This window comes from Engystomops pustulosus, chromosome 9 (genome assembly GCF_040894005.1).
Source record: "Engystomops pustulosus chromosome 9, aEngPut4.maternal, whole genome shotgun sequence".
Classification (NCBI taxonomy): domain Eukaryota; kingdom Metazoa; phylum Chordata; class Amphibia; order Anura; family Leptodactylidae; genus Engystomops; species Engystomops pustulosus.
Window position 1 is genome coordinate 55,554,585 of NC_092419.1, and position 24,904 is coordinate 55,579,488.

The 24,904-nt window shown below is 40.2% G+C and overlaps 1 protein-coding gene across 4 annotated transcripts in view; it reads right to left on the reverse strand.

The window, feature by feature from the left end:
• Nucleotides 1-1,626: 1,626 nt before the first annotated feature.
• ZDHHC15 (zDHHC palmitoyltransferase 15) overlaps nt 1,627-24,904 on the reverse strand; it is a 42,397-nt gene continuing 19,119 nt past the window's right edge. For 2 of the 4 annotated variants that reach the window (XM_072125817.1, XM_072125814.1), the window contains exons 2-12: nt 24,316-24,342; nt 19,081-19,175; nt 17,533-17,653; nt 15,573-15,642; nt 14,743-14,775; nt 10,443-10,563; nt 9,956-10,088; nt 3,920-4,046; nt 3,683-3,789; nt 3,215-3,299; nt 1,627-1,857 (exon numbers count right to left, since the gene is read on the reverse strand). In XM_072125817.1, the coding sequence (XP_071981918.1) occupies nt 3,253-3,299; nt 3,683-3,789; nt 3,920-4,046; nt 9,956-10,088; nt 10,443-10,563; nt 14,743-14,775; nt 15,573-15,642; nt 17,533-17,653; nt 19,081-19,175; nt 24,316-24,342 (881 nt within the window). In that variant the 3' untranslated portion in view covers nt 1,627-1,857; nt 3,215-3,252. The remainder of the gene's footprint in view (nt 1,858-3,214; nt 3,300-3,682; nt 3,790-3,919; nt 4,047-9,955; nt 10,089-10,442; nt 10,564-14,742; nt 14,776-15,572; nt 15,643-17,532; nt 17,654-19,080; nt 19,176-24,315; nt 24,343-24,904) is intronic. The other 2 variants (XM_072125816.1, XM_072125815.1) reach the window with 2 other exon arrangements.

Genomic DNA, 24,904 nt, shown 5'->3' on the forward strand with positions numbered 1-24,904 from the left:
TTTTATAGAGGTTTACATTGAATGCACTAATCCTGTATTTGAGTAACCCTAAATACATAATGTGCATTGACAGACTATGACTGCCTCATCTGCTGTCCCATGTAGTCCTCAGTCACACATGCTCATAGTATGCCGGAGACGCTACAAAAAATGCACGTTGCTAAAAAAACGCTGTAAAATACATCTATCACATGGGCATGTGAACTCTTAGGCTGGTGCCACACGTAGCGCTTTGTCTGTGCTTGCAAACGCAGACAAAGTCGCGCCCACCGGGCGTTAATTTAACGCTAAACACCGGCGTCTCGTTCCCGATCGCAGGCGTTTCCATAGAAACGCCGATGCGATCGGGCCGAGGCCCACCCCGGTGGGCGCAACTATGTCTGCGTTTGCAAGCGCAGACAAAGCGCTACGTGTGGCACCAGCCTTAGGCTATCTGAGCTTGTTGCAGAATGGCTGTGGGATTTAACCACAAGATTTAGTAACCAACTGCAATTGGCTTGTTTCGGATGCAAATATCGCTGCAATTTTGTCACAGGTGGAGTTTAACCTTTGCATTGCACTGTGAATCCCACACGATACAATGCTACCCAATTACATTGAAGATTTACCGCGCAACAAGTTTACGAGTAATATGAAACTATTGCAAATGACCATTAGTCGAAGGCCCCTTTCACAGGAATGTGTATGGCGGCTGTACACATTTTGCACAGCAAGGAAGATAGAGTTTGCTCCATCTTTAGCCGTACATATGGCCTGGCAGCATGTCTCCCTATAGAGAGGAGAGGGGTGAGCGTTCCTTCATGTGAAAGGAGACAAACATAGCTTCTGTAAATGCCACAAACATCCACATGACAGGTGAAGACCCTCAGAAATCACCAGAACAGGGGTCCCTGTGAGAATGGAGTAGTTCATTAATTTTCACTGCTCCATTTCTAACAGAGTACAAGGCTCACAAAAGTGAATGGAACAACAGTCACTAACGCCTTAAATCAAGTGGACTTAAACTTTTGACTATTTGTTATTGGCATAAATCCTATATTTTAAAAGTTAATTTAATTATCAGATACAAATACTGGCCAATAAGCAAATGTATGAACACACAGTACCAATAATACACAGAGCATAAAGCAATCAGTCACCCATAGGGATCATTGCAGGATTATGTACAAACTCCAGGCAACTGTGGTATATTCAGTAATCTTTCTAGCATCCAGCTTTGATTTAATCCGACATGGTAGAGTATCAAGTAAATGTGTACAAAAAATTTCACATATCTGGCCCCTGATGTATAAAGGGTAATGCTTTGGTACAGGAATGGTAATGAATTTAGGCTAAGATAAAGAACGAAGCTGGCAAATGAGATGCCAATTCATCCAGCATCATTCTACAGTGCAAAAAATATCCTTTACAAAAGACACAAAACTATTCCCTAATCTCTACTGGAAATTGCGTGCAGATCCTAAATTTCCAGTGTATTTATACAGACTAAGATACCTTCATTACTTTACATTTTACAAAAAAAAGTCTCCCTCCAGCGTTGGTTTACAAGTAAATAGGACAAGAAAATTAGCTATAGACAATCAATAAATTAGAATATCAAAAAGTTAAAGCACATTATCACTCCGGAACTGGAAAATCCTCTTGCATAGAAAGGATGCGCAGAGTTTTAATAAATATGGTCCTGTTCCTCTTCCCCACCCACCAAATACATACAACCTCCCAAAATGAAGAGCAGAGCACAGTCTGAACCATTCCTCAGGACAGGGTCCCGCAGCTGTTCTTGGTCCGGATGGGCCATCATGTGGGGTGATCGTCCTGCTGGGGATGTTCAGTGCAATAATCCCAGTGTTCTGGCCCCTGCAATACAGTCACAAACACAATTTAAAGGGAACCTGTCATCAGAAATTGGCCTAATAAACCACTACCAGTATGTTGTCAAGCAGCTCGGCAGATTCAGATGATGTTTCTTTCATGGTCCAGTGCGGTGGCATCATCCAGAAATCAACTTTGAAGTGAGATGTGAGTGGTTTTGTAAAGTCAGGGAGGTGGAGAGTTTAACACTAAAATCAGGCTTTTCTTGCCTTAAAATGTCCCCTTTGCTGTAATTGATCGTCCAAGGACATCATTGATCGGATCTCCTGAAGTCTGATGCACAATGTCAATCACATGGGAAGAGATGTACAAAGTCTGCGAGAGCTCGACTTTCATGTTTAACTCTACCCCTTCCTTGACTTTATACATCCAACTTAAAGTTTATTTTCTGGATGATGCTACCAAGCTGGGTCGTGAAAGAAATATGATCTGGAAGGTGTTCAGCTGCTTGACAACATAAACTGCTACCATTATTAGGCCAATTTCTGATGACAGGTTCCCTTTAAAGGTACACAAAAACATGTTTCTCAGCACTTCTTCCCTTCATCTCTTCATTCACTCTTATTCAAATACAAAATGTTCTCTGGGTGCCTGAGCCATGTCCCACACCCCTTCTCTTTGTACTGTGTGTGCTTGTAAGATGACTGGGCTGAGCAGCAGCATCCTCCTCCTTCATAACAGAACAAAGATTATTCCAGGTCTCCAATCCAAGATGATCCGCAGGGGATAAACGAATAGAATCAATGCATAGCAAACTACAGTACATAAGTGCTACATGTTCTCAGGCTTTACGTAAGATACGGCCTTTGCTTTTGTGAGAATATTTGCCATATGATGGAATATGGCACAGAATATATTTACAGAATTATATAAAATCCATGAAAAGCCCCTTTAGAATTAGAGGCACAGCATGGGGTCAAGCAGTCTCAGGGCAACGTGTATCATTGTATTTCTGCTGCCTCTTTTCAAAGTTGTCTGCTGTCAGCACACTTGTGTGTTCTTATGCATCTTAGTTAAAGATATATAAGAATTTTTTTTGGTGGTGTTCGTTGGTGCTTTTTAACAAAATTTGTGACCTTTCAGGCGCAGGTATGGAAGTAAGGGTCAGTTGTAATTCAATTTGCACCTAAAAAGTCACGCACTCACTGGCAAACTCCTTAACATCCTGACGTAGGCCCAAAAACTCTCAAAAAGGCGCAAAAAATAATTATAGTTTTTTTTTTGTTTTTAATGCAAAACCAAGCCAGACTAAAGATACATGCTCCCTCTAAGTGCCATTTTACTTATCTTTTATAAAGCCATGAGGCAATATATAGTACAATCGCCTGCAGGGGAGACTTACCAAAGCTTGATCATTCCCAGCTCATGACCTGCAGATAATTATGTGTCCATTTCCAGGATTACATGTGAATCACGAGAAACTGAAACTGAAGTAAATATAATATACATTATAAACACTTTAGAACTTCTATTACTACAGGGCGCAAAGGCAAATTACAAAATGAAGAGCTCCCAAAAGATAATAGGGGGTGCTCCAACTGATGGAGGCACACAACTTTACCGGGGGTTTTCTTAAAGGGGTTTCCCAAGTTTAGAAGTTACCCCCTATCCATAGGATAATATGTTGAACAATGAACTGCTGGGACCCCACGAATCATGAGAATGTAACCCTTTTTCACTAATGGGTGGAGCAGCCGGATGAGCGGGCATTCTATTCCGGTGGCAGAGATAGCTCAGCACAGTGGGCACATGCTCATCCTGAAGCTCCAGATAAAAACATTTCTAATTCTTCAAGGTTCCAATAAATTACCTGGGCTCTCGTCATCTGTCCCTTCATCATCCCACTGATTCCCTCCTAGAAGCGGATTGTGAGATTCAGATACCATCCTCATCGGAAAAGAGAGGCCATCTCCAATGCTTAGAAGAGAAGAGGGAATCTGTTAGAAATGAGCAGGAGTTCTGAAGCAGCTGTGCTGGGATAGCTGTAATGGATTAATAAGGGTTAATTACACGGTAAATGTAAGGCAAACCAAACCATATCATGTACCTGGTGAAAACAGGAATTAACCAGAGCTTTTTCCTCTTCCCAAACACTTGCTCCAGATTTCTTCGGATGCCCAAGTGAAAGCCATTTTTGTCAGGACCACTGTGGAATACTGGGGCGGAAAAGGCCTCTGCAAAAATAATCCAACACATGAGAAACTGTAACTGTAAAAAGGTTCTTGTATGATAATACCATTCTCTTCAGATACTATCATAATAGCCCACATGTTGTACTACTGTGGATATGATTAAAAAAATAAAAAATTTAGCAGAAACAAGTTACAAAAGTATAAAATGGTTGTAGTTTTCAACCTTAGGGCTCATGCACACGACTGTCAGGCGTACATACGTCCCCCATAGACTGCTATGGCGCACAGGCTTGGTATGGTGAGTGCAACAAGCGCACTATGGAGTGGGCCGGGGGCAAGCAGCTCTCACTCCCTCCTCCTATCCCGCGCGCCGAAGTGTGCGGCAGACATATGTTAGTGTGCATGAGAGCTAATCTGTGGGAACAGTGGGTTTTATGAAACATCATGTCTACATAAGTTTTCATCAGAGTAAAATTGCACAATTCACCATCTCCCGAACTAAGTTTAGCCTTACATAGGCTGCATTCAGATCTACCGTCCTGCCAAGACGGGAACAATTACGTTCATTGTGATTGGCCGAATTCAGTTCCTCAAGAAGGATCAGATGGTAGAGAACAGTGTAAGATCCAGTGTTGGCCCACTAACAATTCGTAAAAGGGCAAATTCATTTTATTCACCCATTTACCATTTTTCTTTAACAATTCCCTAGTCCCAATCTATTTTAGGTTTTTCGCTCATATAGTGGCAATGCATTCTATAAACTGTGCAGACGTTGTCACCTTCCACAGGAAACCCACTCAAACACAGGTTGCGAGGACGCCTTTCATTTGTGATTTTTTGGGAGGATTTGTCAGCCGCAGCCACACTGGTAGAATGTACCTCATACTTTGCACACCGAATGCCTCTAATTAAGCAATAATCCCCTGCAATAAAGCTTCATAATTACTCAGAGAAGTCTGGGAGCGGGTTGCCACAGCAACGTGCCATTATAACATTAGCCGGATTGCTGCAGTTTTCAAGCAAAGAAATGAAAATTGTGTCATACCAGCAGCATAAACACCACTGTAAGTGTAGACTCACATTAGCGGTTTTTTCACATCAGCGATTTTTCCCTGAACCCATTTTGCCTTATGGACGTATAAACTGATCAGTTTAGAACCTGTTCTTTTTGTGTTTCGTTTTTTCCCCATTGATCCCCTCTAGTCTGTGAAGTGTGAAAAATGCCACGCCATTGAAAAGAAAGGTTCAGTAAGGCATCAGAGGGGAAAAAAATAAATAAAAAAAATAAAATAAAAAAAAAAAATAAAAAAAAATCACTGAACCCACAAAGAGAAAACCAATCTGTATGTGTCCATAAGCCAAAATGGGTTCAGAGGAAAATCAGTGATGTGAAATTAAAAAAAAAAAAAAAACCCAAATGTGAAACAACCCTAAGGCTACATTCAAACTGCCATTGCACATGGTGGTGCCCCCGCCCCTCTCCATAGAGGAATATGGCGCAGCGGAATTGACAAGAAAAAACATTTGTGGCATTGTCTTGTGGTCTCTGGTTTTATTCTGCACTCCAAATGGCACTTTATTTTTATTGTTTGGGTCAATACGATCACAGGGATACCAAATTCATATAGTTTTTGTAAGGTATATTTTTTGTCCAAAAGATTTTAATTTTTTTTAAAAAATATATTAAAAGTAAGGTGTTATTTTTGGAGGTATGTGCTGGCATATTAATTTACCGTATATACTCGAGTATAAGCAGACCCGAGTATAAGCCGAGGCCCCTAATTTTACCACAAAATACTGGGAAAACCTATTGACTCGAGTATAAGCCGAGGGTGGGAAATGCATTGGTCACAGCCCCCCCCCCCAGTATATAGCCAGCCAGCCCCTGCCCCAGTGCATATAGCCAGCCAGCCCCTGCCCCAGTGTATATAGCCTGCCAGCCCCTGCCCCAGTGTATATAGCCTGCCAGCCCCTGCCCCAGTGTATATAGCCTGCCATCCCCTGCCCCAGTGTATATAGCCTGCCGCTGCTGCCGGACAGATCGCACAGAAGATATACAGGGGTCGCCGGAAAGGTGAGTTTAGATATACTCGAGTCAAAAAAATAAATATAAGCCGAGTTTGGGGTTTTCAGCACATTTTTTGTGCTGAAAAACTAGGCTTATACTCGAGTATATAAGGTATATCAATTTGGGACCTAAATGACTGTTTGATCACTTTTTATTCAAATATTTATGGGGAAAAATGGTAATTCGGACATTTGGGCGCCATTTTCCATTCTGGTGTTCACGGGATAAACTTTTTAATATTTTGATGGAACTGGCATTTTAGTATGTGGCGATACCCATCATGTTTAGGTTTTTTACTGTTTATTTTTATAAGTGTTCTAGGGAAAGGGGGGTGATTTATACTTTTACTTTTTCCCCATTATTTCAGACCATCCAAGCAACTTTAACCCTGCAATACTACTGTACTGCAGTATATAGCAATTTTACTGCTGATCTCAAATAGACTGTCATCTGCTGGCTATTAAAGATCACATGGCAAACCTACTAGTCTCAATGGTATGGTAAGTATGGTATGAAATGGCAAGTTAGGTGCCGCGGTCGGATACTACTGCCCCCACAGCAGTAACAAGCTGGTGTAATGAAGAGAGCTCAGCCTATGAGCTCTTTCCATACACCCACTGCAGCACCAGGACATTATAGTGCGTCCTGGTGGGCGTAGAGGCTAAATTTGGTGCATTGTTTTAAATATTTTTGTTTTATATTACAATAAAACTTTTAAGTGTAATGGGTTACATTAGCTCCTTTTGAGCCCCTTTACTACTGACAATATAATTTGAGTAACCCAACCACATTTAGTCCTCCATTTAAATGTTTTGGTCATGAAGGCCCACAAAGTAGCTTCCTGAACACAAACATGTATGCTAACATCATTCCTGCATGAACGGTTCATTATTAAAAATATTATCCCCTCTGGAAGATAATGCAAAGTTACTGCAATTAAAGTGTACAGCATAGTGGATTGGATTAAAACAAAGGCCATCCATAATCTGAATAAAAAAACCTACTGCGAAAAAACTTGTGCTGTGCGTTTCTAATTCACACCAAGCCACTTATTTCAGGAAGGTTTTCAACCTAGATAGTCCAAACACATCGACATCAAGGCTAAATTTCCAGGAAGACGCAACTTTTATATGCTTAGTTTAAAAGGGTAGACCGATCACAAGTTATTCTCTAACCACAGTAGAACGGAAAATTGCTGATCAGCAGGAGTCTCAACAGTGGGACCCCCAAGATTCAAAACAACCAATGCTATATTCCTCTTTATGGCACTAATGGAAAAACATTGAAGTACTTGACAACTTCCTAAGTGCCATAGACAGTGAATGGAGCGGCAGCCCTCATGCTTGACCTGCTGCTCCATTTATCTGATGGTATAACAGACCCCTGTTCGCTTCATCCAAGGAGGTCCCACAGCTATGGAATTGTGTATATGGTATAACATCTTGTACACCATGTCCTTAAATTGCATTTTGAAATACATTTCTAGGCCATCTGAAGTTATTCCTCCCCTGATGCATGTGTGTTAAGACCTTAAAGCTTATTAACTCAACATCTCCTTCGAGCAATGGCATAGGAGCCAGGGCTGTGGAGTCGAGTCAGAATAAAATGGACCGACTCAAAAAAAAAAAAAAAAAATTATAATAAATTGTTACCAATAGTACACTACAGTTTGTGCCTTTATGTTTTCTAACACTGCTAGCCTGTGTAAAATTATGCATTATTCACACGCCCTATGTGGATGGGCGCACGTCGTCTTATGGAGCGGTATGGTGCTACCGTTCCGTAGCCGGGAGAAAGATAGGACATGTCTTGGCAGGCATTAAAAACAAAGGGGCTGGCAGGCTACATAGACAAAGGGCAAAAAACCAAATTATCAACACAGAACATAAATCCAGCAGTGATTCCGCACTGCTTTTCAATGATGGAACCCACTCCATAAATTTTATCTCAATCCAAAAAAAGCGCAAGAGTGAAAAATGGTTCCTACAAATCGAATCTCACAAAAAAGTTCCTTAAAATATTCAATTTTTTATTGAGAATTAATATTTAAAATAGACAAACAATTTACAACATTTGTGAATATCTACAAATTATTAGTTTGGATTGTTCCTGAAGGTCCAAAAAAATCCATCACTACAATACCAGTGTTTGTAATTACATGAGACACATACTTGTATATGTACTGCAATAGCTGCCAGTATTATGTCAAGTGCAAAAAATGCCAATGTAGATTATCGCTCAACCCTGAGGAAGCGGTGGCACGCGAAACGCGCGTCAGGGTTCTCCATTCTATATACCACATATACCATGGGTAAGTGAATTTACATCTGATTCCTTTTTGACATATAATTATTGCAACTTTGCACCTTTACTGTACCCATTGGTATATACAGACTCCTTTTTTTCATGCATGGGCACTTTCTTATTCTGGGTTGAGCGATAATCTACATTGGCATTTTTTGCACTTGACATAATACTGGCAGCTATTGCAGTACATATACAAGTATGTGTCTCATGTAATTACAAACACTGGTATTGTAGTGATGGATTTTTTTGGACCCAAACTAATAATTTGTAGATATTCACAAATGTTGTAAATTGTTTGTCTATTTTAAATATTAATTCTCAATAAAAAATGGAATATTTTAAGGAACTTTTTTGTGAGATTCGATTTGTAGGAACCATTTTTCACTCTTGCGCTTTTTTGGATTGAGATACATAGACAAAGGGGCTGGCAGGCTATATACTGAAGGGGGCTGGCAGCTATATACTGGGACGCTGTGACCAATGCATTTCCCACCCTCGGCTTATACTCGAGTCAATAGGTTTTTCCAGTTTTTGGTGGTAAAACTAGGTACCTCGGCTTATACTCGGGTCGGCTTATACTCGAGTATATATGGTAGTTATAGTTCTAAAGTTGTATTCCAATAATACATATTTTTTATGTTCTACCTAAATAATGTGGTTATTGTATCAGTGATGATAAAAAGCCTTATTATTACTGTAAATCTATCACTTAAACATATCTCATGTATGTGGGAGTCTGAGTTCAGAAAATTGAGGAGTCAGAGGTTTGGCTTACCGGCTTCACAACCCTGATAGGAGCCCACAGATGTACACCAGGCACAGGAAGTCCAGTAGGTCATGTGACCTGGGGGTCCAATGTGCAGATGGTTTTTATAGAGACAGCCATTCATAAATGTAAATGTACATGAAAAAGACTTTTGCTCACCCTTAAGGTTCATTCAGACAGCCGTCTGGGAGGGAACGTACATGCGGCCACATGTATGTCCCCATAGACGGCAATGGCCGCCCTGCGGCTGTACGGTGCCACACATGCATGGCACCGTTCTGTGACGCACACCTGGAAAAGATAGAGCCTGACTAATAACGTGGCATCTTCAAAGGGCCTGAGCAAATGGCAGAGGTCACGCACGAGCTGCCAGTGGCTTTCTAGATTGGAAATGGCCGTTTTAATAGGGCTGTGACATCACATAAGTCTGCTGGTCGCTGATTGGCTTACAGGTCTGCACATGTTATCGAGGGCGTTCCTTTCTTCTCCCCAGATTTCTCTGCCTCATGTAACTTGTTGTGCTCGCTTCAGTTAAGCTAATAAAAAGGGAAAAAAAACCTCTGTTCCCACGAATTACCTTAAACTTCGGATTCGTGACAAATCAAAGTTCTCCTGAAATTCGGAACGAATTCCACTGTCACTACTAATCTCTAACTATGTCACTACTTTGCATGTTAGCCACTGTGGGGGGTTGTGGCTAGCCCACTTTTAGTCCTTCCTAGGTGTGAGCCCTGATTTTCCATACCTGGATAGAAAAACAAGCCAGTGAAGCACATCCACTACCCAATTAAATTAATGGATACAACATACCAAGTGTAGTCCGGTTTAGTCCCACAAGCCAGCAATGGTATCCAAAGAGAAACATGAGGCTGATGAAGAACATTAAAGACACAAATAGAAGGAAAAGCACGTGGAATTTTGCACGATTGTTTGGGAGCTCTGCCTATGGAGAGAAAACAAAGAAGTATTATTTCAACAACCCATAAGAGGGCCAGTAGAGGGACTGAGACACTCCAATCATGAATCTCTTTCTATGCCCTTGATAGAACACAGCATAATGGATGCCAAAACCGTCAATTATCAGAAAAAAGTATCTGAAATCAATGAACAAGTAAATGTAACTGAGTGAGTTTACAAAAACCATATAGCATTTAAAGGAATATTTCCAACACTGTTCTCTCCATACATACTGGGTGTTTGGTAAACAATCCTAAGCGTAATGCAGCAAAGCACAGGGTACACTTTAGAAGAAACACAGAAATAGCCCTACTACGATAAAATAATATGTAATACTCACAGTCCAGTATAAGAGAAAGTACTGGAAAACTGTAGCAGCAATGTAAGCACAGTACAGCATCGCATACGCCAGGAACAGGAGAAAGAACTTGTAGTTTGAGAATCCAATGCAGTTGTTTACCCTGAAAAACAAGGCCATGATTGTAATACAAGATATACCACGTAAGTACTTATACTGAAGATATGACTTGACCACTGAGATCCCCACAAGTGTATAAACAAAGTAAACAATACACTGCAATATTCCACTCACATACAGTGGGTTTCCACTGTTTGTTTCATGGCCCAGCTTGGTGGCATCACCCAGAAAATAAACTTTGAAGTAAGATATCAACTGGTTGTATAAAGTCAGGGAGGAGGAGAGTTTACCACTGAAGTCAAGCTCTCCCTGCCCTGAACACCTCCACCTATGCGATTGACATCAGGTGCCATACTTCAGGAGATCTGGTCACTTCAAAGTTGATTTTCTGGATGACGCCACTACACCAAACCATTAAAGAAACAAAGTGGTAGTGGTTTATTACACTTCACCCCATCTTAAACAACAAAAAAAAAAAAACATCAAAATGTTAAATTAGCAAAAATATCTACAAGAAAAACTGAAATAATTATTCAGACCCTTTGCTCTGAATTAACCTTAAGCAGCTTTTGAGCTAGTGCAGCCATGCATATTCTTGGGAATGATGTGGCAAGTTTTTCACACCTGGGTTTGGGGATCCTCTGCCATTCTTCCTTGCAGATCCTCTCCAATTCCCTCATTTTGGATGGTGAACATTGGTGAAAGCCATTTTCAAGTCTCTCCAGAGATGTTCAACTTGGTTTAGGGCAGATCTCTGGCTGGGCCAGTCAAGAATGGTCACAGAGTTGTTGTAAAGCCTTTGCTTTGTTATTTTAGCTGTGTACTTAGGGTCATTATCTTGTTGGAAGGTGAACCTTTGGCCCAGTCTGAGGTCCAGAGTACTCTGTCAGAGGTTTTCATCCAGAATCTCTCTATACTTAGCAGCATTCATCTTTCCTTCAATTGACACCAATCGTCATGTCCCTGTCCCCACAGCATGATGCTACCACCTTGCTTCATTGTTGGGATTCTATTTGGCAGGTGATGAGCAGTGCCTGGTTTTCTCCAAACATACTGCTTACAATTAACACCAAAAATTCAATCTTCGTCGTTCGTGTATTTTTTTTTTTTTTTTTTTTACAAACTGTATGCGGCTTTCATATGTTTTGCACCGAGGAGAGTCTGCACATTCTGCCAACAATCCCTTACTGATGGAAAGCTGCAGTGATAGTTTCTCCCATCTCCCTACTGCATCTCTAGAGGTCAATCACAGTGATTTTTGAGTTCTTCTCTACCTCTCTCACCAAGGTGGTTTTCCTTGACCTGGTCATCCAGCCAAACTAAGCACTCATAGGAGGAGTTGTGATTGTCCCAAACTTCTTCCATTTAAAGATTATGGAGGCCACGGTTCTCTTAGAAACCTTGAGTGCTGCATAAATTCTTTTTTTAACCTTGGCCAGATCTGTGCCTTGCCACTATTCTGTCTCCGAGCTCCTTGTGCAGTTCCTTAGACCTCCTAATTCTGATTTGCTCTGGCATGCACTGTGGGGTCTTATACAGACAGGTGTGTATCCTTTCCTAGTTAAGTCCAATCAGTTTAATTAAACACAGCTGGACTACAATGTAGGAGTAGAACCATCTCAAGGAGGATCAGAAGGAAATGGACAGCATGTGAGTGTCACAGTAAAGGGTCTATATACTTATGCCCACGTGATACTTCTTGTTTAATAAATTAGCAAAAAATATAGACATCTCTTTTTTTGTGAAGATGGAGTGCAGAATGTAAAAAAAAAAAAAAAAAAGTTTTTTACCAATTGGCTTCAATGAAACAATGAGTGAAAAATTCTAAGATGTCTAAATACATTCCGTACCCACTGTATAGACAACATGGTGCAAGAAATGGTCAACATTATGTACAGACAACAGAAAATATATTTCTATGGAGCATTTGGGCAAAGGCTGGTGCTCCACACATTCTACTTACCCAATATCCAACTTTCTTTTGGGACATACAATCTTCAGGAGGATTCCTTATTGAGAGGGATATTATAGGGCTTTTTGTTTTTTTTGAGGGCTTTTTCCATCTCTAGGATGGGTCATCAACATCAATATGGTGGGGGTATGACAAATTGGCATAACTCAGTAAATCACAAAAAACAAAATGTACAATGTGTGGTGCTATGGCTTGTCGACTATGGAGAAGCCCCAGAACTTGTCCAAACACAGAAATCAGCTGACTGGGATGGGTCAAGATTTTAGTTACTAGTATCTAGGTCACATCACAAACAAGAAGATAATTGGGACAACATTTTTACAGACTGGTATAACTAGTTGGTTTATTAGTGATATATTACCTAGCAGTGACAAAAATAAATGCCAAAAGTAGTTATATGACTATGTATATAGAGATTATACAGAGTTTTAGATTTCCATGTTATTGTTTTCAGTGAATCCTCTTAAACACGAAAGATCATCATTATCCGGGACTACTAAACCTAACCCAAACACAAGACACTATGGTTGTGAAACAAGACATATTTCCCCTTATTTAATGACATGCTGAACTGTTAGTGTACCCAGAAGATGAATGAGGTACAGCTACTGTACATTATGTCCACCCCACACCATAATTTTAGGAGTAGAATGCCTGGATGTTTCTTTATGAAGACACCTTTAAAGTGTCCAGCTATCTTTGCAATTCAGGGAAAATACAGACTCGTCACTAAAGAGGACAGCCCTCCATTGCAGCGTCTATTGTTCTACATTCCTATACCCTATAAAAAACAGTGGCAAAAGTAGAGAACTGACTCCTTCCTCAATGATATATAAGTTCCTTCTTGCGGTTTTTATAGACACTAGATTTAGATCAAATTAGATTTCTGCACGCCATTCTTCAATGTCATACCAGTTTATCATTGTTCTCCCAACCACTAGGACACACGTCTTGCCCTACATGCATAGTAATCTCCTAGAGTGCTATAGTCATAAACTGAGGGCTCTAAGGTCCCTCTTTTTTTGTGGCACGTGCAAAGCTAAAATGTCGACAAGACCTCTCACAGACATACCAGAAGACTTGTAACTGATACATTTTGCTTGCTTTCTGGCCATTTTCACCACCCACATGTTACATGTTGGCATCAAGTGCTTGAAAGTTCTATAATTTGCAAACCTTAGCAGCATCCAAGCTCCTTCCACATATGCACATATTACTAATCAGTGAATTGCTCCATGTTGCAAGCTAATTGCTAACTAAATTAGCAGCAGACTACCTTGTGTATGCAAGTCAAAATATTAACCCCAGAGTACAAATTGCCATTTGTAATTTTTCCCAATTAATTTTTAAAGTCTTTGTCCCCAGTATATAGCCATTCATTAGAATTGATTGGAAGCCTGAGCGCTGCCTGTATTTGTGCATTCCAACTTTCACACATTCACAATTTTGCTACAATAAAACTTTCAAACACAAACAGCTTTGCTACATACCCTTTCTGGGGCCAGTATGAAGAGACTGCCCCCTTGTAATTGGATGACCTGAAGTAGTGCCAGCAATATTCTGATATTCTCCCGCACTAAGCAGCTACTGATTGGGAGCACACTTCTTTCCTTGTGCCTCTCCCAACAACATCCACCCACGCCCACACTTCTCCAGCTACAGATTCCCATGTCAACTAATCCCAAAAAAGCAGCCAGGAGGACAAGGTAAGACCCCTGCTAGAAAATTGCTTAATTTAGTTTAGTGTAATTCCGTAACGGAAAATAGTTTCCACAGTCGAAAATGGCATTTTTTGCCATTTTGAAAAATATAAAAGATTCAATAAAAAGTTAGCAAAAGGTTGTACAGTCCTGAAAATAGAAGAATTGAAACATCATCAAAAGTCACAAAAAATGACACACACCTCTGTACACAAAAGTATGAAAAAGTTATTAGCGCCAGAAGATGGCAAAATGAATAATTTTTTTCTTTGTACTGGAGGTTTTACATTTTTGTACATGTATGAAAACATTATAAAACTTATACAAATTTGGTATCCCCGTGATCGTACCACCCCAAAGAATAAAGTAGACATGTCATTTGGGGCGCACAGTCAAAGCCATTTGTTACGCAGAAAACAAACACATACACAGCTCTTTACATGGAAAATTTAAAAAGTTCGATTTTTGAAGGTGGGGAGTGAAAAATAAAGACGCAAGAACAAAAAAAGGGCATGTTCCTTAAGGGGTTGAAACTTGATATGATACCTACCATGGACAATGGTGATCCATCTTCAAGACACACCTGCAAAAAACAGGATGAAGTCAAACTTACAGCTATAAATACTGCACAAGGGAATACACAAAATTAATAGAAAAAAATTTCAGACACTACTTATGCCGGAATATGCCATTTGCATACCCCTTTGTATAGGATTAATTCATGAAAAATGAGCCTCATATCCTGTTAAAGGCTCCTGGGTCACAGGTAAAATAAATATATGTTTGTGTAGGTGAAGTGCATTGTATAACAAGCTTCGCCTTTCTTGAGAAAATCTGTGGCCCTAATGCAGAGAAATCTCTATTTTTATATAAATGCAAATCAGAGTTTTGGTGCAACACGAGTGTGGGTGTGATGTTCCCTTGATTTCAAAGGGGATCTGTAAATCAGGAAAGAGTGGACTGCACTGAGCAGTGAAACTAGGTGAAAGACAGTGTGCCAGATCTCGTGGTGTGAATTAACATCTCTCCTAAAGCTCTCTAGCAAAGCACTGCTTATGCACAGGGAATACCACTTTAGATGTTTTCTATCCTCCCCACATCATTTTCATTATACATAGTAGGTTGTTGTAAAATTTGTCTGAAATTTTGAAAATAGGAAACACATAAAAATGAAATGTCATTGTATAGTCCCAGCCTAACTGGTATCTTTGTGCTGAAAAGAACTAACCAGGCAATTGGTTATGGCTGACAACCATGTGGCCAAGGGAAGGAATAGATCATCTGCCTCAATAAAAGAACTGTATAATAGATTATCTGGGCTAAGTTTGTGTAAGACATTGCAAACTAACAGGAAATATAGATTGATATGGGTTTACTTACATCCCACAGACAGAGCAATGATGGCAGCGATCAGGCTTCACCACCTGGCACCTGTCACAAAAACGAATGGCTAAAAACAGACAGGAAGATCAGTCACTAAAAAAAACAGATGAGTCACTCATATAAATAGAGGCAATATTACAAGTGTACCCCCCAACAACATCTACTACTTTTCTACTCCCATGATGCTGCCAGGTATATAGAAGCGGACAGTGTTCTCCCCAATCCCATTTTGTCTACTAAAATGTAATTTAGGAAACTAAAAAAAACTTATGGCTTATGGGATATATAATATTTAAGCATACAAGCAAATATACAAGTGTGTGTATATCAAGGTTAATATCTGGAAAGGGATGGAGACGCGCATCCAACACCCGACACACAGCGTTACAAGTGACTAAGGTGTAGAAGTGGTCCTTAATTTGGAAATTTGCTAAATTTAAAGGAAAACTGTCGACACATTTTTCACAAATAGAGCTAGTGACAGATCCCCATAGCCTCCAATTAAATAAATAATAAATGAGTTCCAGAGATGCAGTAGGCAGATGGAGAAAGTTCCACAAAGTCAACTACTCGGTTACCTGCTATTTTCCGTTACGGGGTTAAACACAGTGAAAAATTTATTATATTTTGATAGATCAGGCATTTTCGAAAGTGGCGATACCTAACGTGTTTATGATTTTTACTGTTTACTTATGACTTTTAGGGAAACCGGGTGATTAGAATTTTTAGGCTTTTTTAAAAACTTTTTTTATTTTTACTATTTTACTACACCCCTTAAATTATTCAAAACAGCTATTAGGAGCAAACGTCTGGAGGCAGGAGGAATATAAAGACAAATTTGGCGCAGACCACGGCAAACTGCTTTAAAAAGGCGCAAAAATTGAGCAAAGTTGCAAAATTACCCCAATGCGCTCAAAAAGTCACTAAAACACAATCAAAAAAGGTGCATTAGAATAAGAAGAATCTGCCCCTAATCTCCTTTCTCTGTGAAGGAGAGTGAGGAAATGGGACACTAACACTTTAAGTTCAGCCAGGGAAAGCATGTTACTACGCAATTGGCCAGTTTGACTAGCACTGCAAGAAATAGAAGTCCCCCCCACTTAAGATATCGCTACGATTGGTCAGTTAGTACAATTTCTATCATCTCCATAGAGATTAATGAAGCAGAACGGTCATGTATGGGTGTCTGCTCCATTAGTCTGACGGGGTTAAGAGGTGTCTGACGGAGGTACATGGGACCCCACCGGACCCCTCGTTTTTGTGATCTGTGGGGGATCTCATCACTGAGACCCCCAGGATCAGCAAGTTAGACCCTATCCCGTGTATAGGGTCTAACTTATGTTCGTGGGAAAACCCGTTTAAAGGACATCTACCATCAGATCTCCTATCTCTGCAATCCCCCTTTACTGTAATCTTCTTTCAGTATATCCATGTCATTTGGTAGAAAAATATTTTTAAAATGTTTTTAAAATATTCAGATGAGCCTGAGGTGCTCACCACAAGGTAATTTATTTAAGCCCTCTGCAGAGCACCTCTGCAAAGCTCATTTGAATGTTTAAAAAAAATATTTTTTTACCAATTGTGGCCATTTTAACATTCACTGAAAGAAGAGTATAGCAAAGGGGATGGGGCGGGGAGGTGAGTACTATTCATCTATAATCAGGAAATCTGATGGTAGATGTTGTTAAAGGGGTTAATATCTCTGTGAATGTCAAACATGCGATCAAAAAGCTAAAAATTGGGGCATTTTACCCATAAAATCTGAAGGTTCAGAAGGACCAAAGCTTTTGCTGTATTTCTACACAATGATAGTGAAGACTTTGAACAATTTTTATATATAAGCAAAGAGGTTGCACAATCAATAAGTACATCCTAGCCTGGAACAATTTACAGGAAGAGTATCCATACAGTAATCCATAGGGTTGATCTATGTGACCTAGAAATGTTGTGTACCGACCTCCACTCCCTGTGCGCGTATAAACTGGCAACTTCTTTGCAAACTCAGCCAGAATTTGTCGCTGAACTTCAGGGCGCTCCTCACTGTCATAACGCTCCTTCTCCGCATAGGGCAGTAGAAACTGCAAAACACAATGGTATATGATCTGGTTTTAAAGGTGTCTTGCGAAGAGTGAGAAAGCCTCAAATACATAAGATGGTCAGCTGAGCCTCCAGTATTTTAAAGATTTTCATCTAATGTGAACTGTGGCCTCTATACCTACATCGAAATCCTCTCACATGGACAACCAGTCCCTTGTCCATAATGAGCGACAAGAATCCCCAACTACTACCTGAGGAAGATGCTGATGTGGTGTGTATCCCATTTCATAGTGCAAGGGCTAATACAGGATCGGACATTAACCTATTGGTATTGTATAAAAATTAAAGAAAATCTTTGACAAGATCCGTTTTTGCAGCTTTATTTAGATTGGGGAAATGCTTTGTGTGAATGCAGTTACCTAGAAGGCAGTATTTCCACATACATAGCATATACATCGGTGACATGCAGAGCTCTAGGATAAAGTACCTGTGGTTTATGAGTAATGATAATAGTTGCTTTTCAGAACCTATTTGATTTTGATGGCCAGATAAGCGTTACACAGCATTTCCATGTTAAGCTGCATTTTACTACAGCAATTATCATATACTTTACATAATTCCAGCATTCATAGTCTTTTGGGAAAAGTGTGGAAGTACCGTGTTAGCCAGGAAAAAATAAAAAAAAATCTTCTATGATTTTAAATACTTTTGTGTAAAAACAAAAAAGTTGGCTAACCGGGAAAAATTATATCATTCCTTAAGCACTTTTGTAGTTTTTACTCAAAAGTATTTAACATCATAGAAGATTTTTTATTCCTGCATTCATACAATCACATTAGGTTACATCATACATACTATTCCTTCCTTGTAAGCCTATTCCTTCTAAATAAGCAGTGGATTTTACCCTGAACTGGTGGAGACTTCGACGTTCACTTGTAATTTTTTGGAGACTGTAAGTGATTATGCCAGGTGGGCCCCCTACATACAAGATGACATCTTCTGGCCTCAATCTGATTATTGCATACAGTAAGAAACAAAGTATGTAAAAGCGGAGCAGACTGTGCTTTTTCCCCAAGCAAAAGTATACATTCTGCAAAAGTCATTAGATGCTATAGGAGACAGAATCAATAGGTTTTCCCATTTTTTTCTGGTAAAATTAGGGACCTCGGCTTATATTCGGGTCGGCTTATACTCGAGTATATACAAGTATATTTGCCCCACTGAGCCACTGGATTATGTAAAACCTATGGTGAGATCCAGGTGATAACCCCAGCCCCACTGAGTTAGAGCTGTTCTCCTGCCTCTATTTATCCCCCCCCCAAATAAAATACTCTATTGTGTATTATGGTCCACTCAGCTTTGTAAATATATGTGAAACCATACTAAACGTTCACTTTTATATAATTGTAGGTAAACTGGATTTTTAAAAATAATTTACAAGCAGCTGCTTAAAAAGTACAAAACGTACCTTTTTTGTTGGCTCTTTTGGAGGGGTAAAAATCGCTTTCCAATATGTCCAAATAAAAAGCAGGAAAACAATGTGAAATACAAGCAAGTAGACAGCTAAAAAAGAGAAGAAAAGAAGCCAAATTAGATTATTCATGGTAATTTGCCAAAATTGAAATTGTAGATATCAGCAGGATGTTTGTGGATCACTGGGGGATTGTTGAGTAGTTGAATGATGCTTTTCAGGGAAATAAGCCGATGCCGGTGAGCACACTTGCCCTAGATGTAAGATAGATAGGACTCACCTATTACACCTGTTTAAGGAGTGACGAGAATTAGGGAAAATATGCAAAGTTTTCCAGGATGGGATAAGGAAAACTACGCCTCTTTTAGCTACCTTGTAGGGCAGCTCCCTTGACATCAAGCATGACCTACAAGAGGCCTTATGACATGATGCGGGATTAAAACCAAACCAGTATATGTATTCCAGAAGGAAAAAACTCCCAAATGTAGATAGCGCTGTTTCGACCTGATTGGGTCTCCTCAGTACAGCGTAGGGAACTGGTTTGGCTGGGTGAGAGGCTTGTGACTAGGGTCAGGAAGTAAGAGTTCTCCTAACAGAGACTGCCAATTATGCCATGGATGCTCCATCATGTCATAAGGCCTCTTGTAGGTCATGCTTGATGTCAAAGGAGCTGCCCTACAAGGTAGCTAAAAGAAGCGTAGTTTTCCTTATCCCATCCTGGAAAACTTTGCATATTTTCCCAGAATCCACCTAGTGGAGCATCCATGGCTATAAGACTCCACACACCTACATGGTGGCCTTAATTGGCAGACTCCGTAATTCCTGACGAGAATTAGAGAAATTCTGAAAGGGAGTTTTAGATCTCCTTTCTATGGTATAGCCCTACTGGCAGTGGTTGGCCTGCTTGAGAGCGATACTTTGGATTAGGTAATTTCCCTTGGGATAGGGAGAATATTGTATCCTGTAGCTCTATCTCCGGGTCCAACATTAATTAAATCAACATTATTATTAAAGGTGTTTATTGTATGGCTACATTCACACTGCCGCAAGGGGGGCGTATATACGGCCGACATATATACGGCCGATATACGTCCCCCACACACCGGAAAGGGCGCACCACACCCTATGCGAGCGGTACAGTGCCGAACACGTGCAGCACCGTACCATTCCGAACCCCGAAAGAAGATAGGACCGTGCTAAGGTACAGCAAGCAACGGTAGTGTGAATGTAGCCTAAGAGGAAAGCTGTGGCAGCATTTGAAAAGACATGAGGTTCACGGTTAGATAGGTCAGGTCTACCAACAGTCCCGCTGCCACGCAATCCTCTCACTGCTTATTGGTACATAATGCATTGTTGTGTACTCCAGTTCCATTTTCTGATTGTAATTTTTACTTTTCTTTATGCCATTGATATTTGATGTGATTTATTATGTGCAACATTACTATGGGACCATCTATAAAAGCGATATCTGCAATAGAGTATGCGAATGTGCAGCTACACATAAACTGACACATAACACGGTGGCTGAATGGGTAGCACCTCTGCCTTGCAGCGCTGGGGTCCTGGGTTCAATTCCCACCTAGGTAAACATCTGCAAAGAGTTTGTATGTTCTCTCCGTGTTTGCGTGGGTTTCCTCCAGGTCCTCTGGTTTCCTCCCACACACACACAAAAAAAAACATACTGGTAGGTTGTTTGGATTGTGAGCCCCATGGGGACAGGGATTCATTTGACATGCTTTGTGCAGCGCTGCGTAATCTGTATGCACTATATAAGGAATTATTATTATAACATAAGCATTTCAAATGCTAATTTTTTACAGCCACGACAACCAACTTACAGACGACCCCTAGTTACAAACAGACACCTCTGATCACCGTGACCCCTGGTGAAGCTGTCTGGATGCTTTACTTTAGTCTCAAGCTGCAATGATCATTTATAAGGTGTCTATAATGAAGTCAATCCAAGCTTCATTACAACTGAATTTACCCGATTTACCCCAGTTATTCATAGACGGTCAGTCATAACTGTAGTGGTTATACATCTATTGTAAACAAATAGGGGCTGACTTTATGCATGGTACAGATTTCAGAACTATCATTCATCAGTCATCACAGGTTTAGCTAAAAATTGTTTCCCTCACACCCCAATAAAAATCAACTTGGTTATTTTACCTGGCATACAGCTAGGATTTAAAGAGGACGTGTCCCAATAACACCTAGCGTCCATTACCCACCCCATGTATGTATCTGATCAGATGAAATCACTGCAGCCTCCATGAGTAAAAGGTCATGGAAACATGATGCGATTTAATGTGATTAGATACATACAGGGGGTAGATTTTGCAAATGTTATTGCGTTTTCACATGACTTTATCTGGCCTGGTCACATGACATGAAGGGTTGACTGGTAAGGAGGCATTAGAAATGTCGAGGAGCCATTAGATTCAGCCGAGCAGCACAGACCCCCCCCTCCCAGACTCCTGACTGTATGTCAGATAAAGTTTTATGGGGATGTGATGGAAACAATTTTTAGCTAAAAGAAGGGTGTCATTTAGCTAATAGGGATCTACTGGAACCTGTCACTAGCTGTATTTGTGAAAAATGTGGTGACAGTTTCCCTTTAATGTCCCAGGTCAACCTGAGCTATAATTGACCTATAGAAAAATTTAATTTCATAAATAAACTGAGCGGTGTACAGGTAAGTGACAACACTGGGTGCCTATTCTTCTTGGTGATCAAGGTGGTCATCTCTAATGCATTTACTAATAACTTATAATCTTATCAAACCCTTTTATTCCCCATAGTATCATAGTATATAAGGCTGGAAGGAGACGCAAGTCCATCAAGTCCAACCTTTAAGAATTAAATAAATGTTTTATCCCCATAACCCGTGATATTTTTTCTCTCCAGAAAGTCATCCAGGCCTCTCTTGAACATGTACATAGAGTCCGCCATAACAACCTCCTGCGGCAGAGAGTTCCATAGTCTCACTGCTCTTACAGTAAAGAACCTTTGTCTATGGTGATGGTAGAATCGCCTCTCCTCTAGGCGTAGAGGATGCCCCCTTGTCCTGGTCACAGGCCTAGGTATAAAAAGATCTTTGGAGAGATCCTTGTACTGTCCGTTCAGGTATTTGTACATTGTAATGAGGTCTCCCCTCAGTCGTCTTTTTTCTAAACTGAATAATCCCAAATTTTTTAATCTGTCAGTGTATTCTAGTTCCCCCATTCCCCTAATAATCCTGGTTGCTCTCCTCTGCACCCGTTCCAGCTCTACTATATCCTTTTTATACACTGGTGCCCAAAACTGTACACAATATTCCATGTGTGGTCTGACCAGGGATTTGTATAAGGGCAGAACTATGTCTTTATCATGAGAATCTATTCCTCTCTTGATACATCCCATTATTTTATTTGCTTTAGCAGCAGCCGCCTGGCTCTGGTCACTAAAATTAAGTTTACCATCCACCAATACCCCCAAGTCCTTTTCAGCTTCAGTTTTACTAAGTAATTGACCGTTTAGAACATAATTATACTTTTTGTTTCCATGGCCCAAGTGCATAACTTTACATTTATCTACATTAAACCTCATCAACCATTTCTCTGCCCATCCCTCAAGCTTCCACAAATCCCTCTGTAATGCTAAACTATCGACCTCAGTATTTATTACTTTACACAGCTTAGTATCATCTGCAAATATTGAAACTTGACTGTGTAAACCCACTACAAGGTCATTAATAAAAATATTAAAAAGAAGTGGCCCCAATACTGACCCCTGTGGCACTCCACTGGTAACATCAACCCAATCTGAGAATGTGCCATTAATGACCACCCTCTGTTTTCTATCACTAAGCCAATTATTTACCCAGATACACAGATTTTCTCCTATTCCCAGCAGTCTCATTTTATATACCAACCTTTTATGTGGCACGGTGTCAAATGCCTTTGAGAAGTCCAGATATACAACATCCACAGCGTCCCCCAGATCCAGTCTTGAACTTACCTCCTCGTAGAAACCAATCAGATTAGTCTGACAGGACCGATCTCTCATAAACCCATGCTGACGCTGGGTTATAAGGTTGTGCTCAGTGAGATACTCCAGGATAGCATCTCTAATAAACCCCACAAATATTTTCCCCACCACAGCAGTTACACTTACGGGTCTGTAGTTTCCAGGATCGCTATTTGATCCTTTTTTGTATATTGGTACCACATTTGCTATGCGCCATTCCTGTGGAACATAACCAGTCCTCAGTGAATCTTCAAATATTAAAAATAACGGTCTGTCTATCACGGTACATAATTCATGCAGAACCCGGGGGTGTATGCCATCTGGCCCCGGTGCTTTATCTATCTTAGTGCTTGCGAGGCGGCGCCGTACCTCTTCCTCGGTTAAACTGTTGACATTATAAAAAGAATTTACATTATTCCTCATTGTGTCTTCCACCAGGGGATTTTCCTGGGTAAAGACAGTTGAGAAGGCGACATTCAGTAGATTGGCCCTTTCCTCATCTCCTTCCACCATGACCCCCATGTTATTTCTAAGGGGACCCACACTCTCTGTTTTTAGTTTCTTATCATTTATATACTTGAAAAATAATTTGGGATTATTTTTGCTCTCCCTGGCAATATTTCTCTCAGTCTCTATTTTTGCGGCCTTTATCTGCTTTTTACAGGATTTACTACCCATGGACCTGGTAGTTCAGCAATGAAATTTCAGTGTGTTTGATACATGTGACCAGGAACTGCAGAGATCCTGTTGGAAGAGAGAAGGCATCAGAAACGACTAGTTATGCCTCTCTCCATACAGGAAGTACAAGTACAGGAATACATTTTTGCTTCAATGTTACATAACATATATGACAAAACTAAGAAAAAAATAGAGGCAGGATTAGTCAGCAGAACCGGTCCTGGTCACATTCCTGGCATTAATGACACTTCCTCGTACAAGATGAGAAAGGTTCATAGTAAACAGGTATTGTACAACCTTATCCTACAACATGGCAAATACAATCACTCTGGTGTGTAACTCCTGCCGCACACAGCGTCAGTGTCAGCAGCCGATTATTGGATCCACACCAAACAAAGTCAATCGATGGTCATGTACCCTTAATCTACAAATGCCTTACAACCATTCTGATATCAAAAAAATAAAAAAAAATAAAAAAAAAATAAAAGAAATAACACTACAGAACACATCTACATGTGACAGGACACACTGGAATTATCTTACCTTTTTCCAATGCATTCTCTACGGTCACTAAAAAAAAAAAAAAAAATAAGGATAACATATCAATATAGTGCAGTTCAAATAATAAAAAACCAAGTTTGTGCAAAATTAGGCCTCATGCACATGACTGTATGTTTTTATCTGTTCTGTATATACAGATGTATTTTGGCTGTATATGCATTACTTTTTTCCACCAGTATGAGCAAGTATGTCTTTGTATCTATAGCGTATGTGTATAAAATACGGAGGGCTGGAAAATCACGGCTGGGTTACAGAACGCACCTCCCAGTAGTTCTGGATACTGCACGTATATACTGCAGCATACGGTGCACATACGTGCAACACATAAGCAACCCATATTTTATACATTCGCATAGACTTCCATGGTTCCATGGGACATACAGAAATACATGAGAAAATACGACATGCTCTATATTTTTTTGCATCTTGCTCACAGTATGGCATGTTACATTGCACAATACGACCATTAAAATGGGTGGCCGTGTTACCCATTGTAATGAATGGCACCATATCCTACACGTACATATGGCCATTTTCAAATGGTCGTGTGCATTAGGCCCAATAATAACTT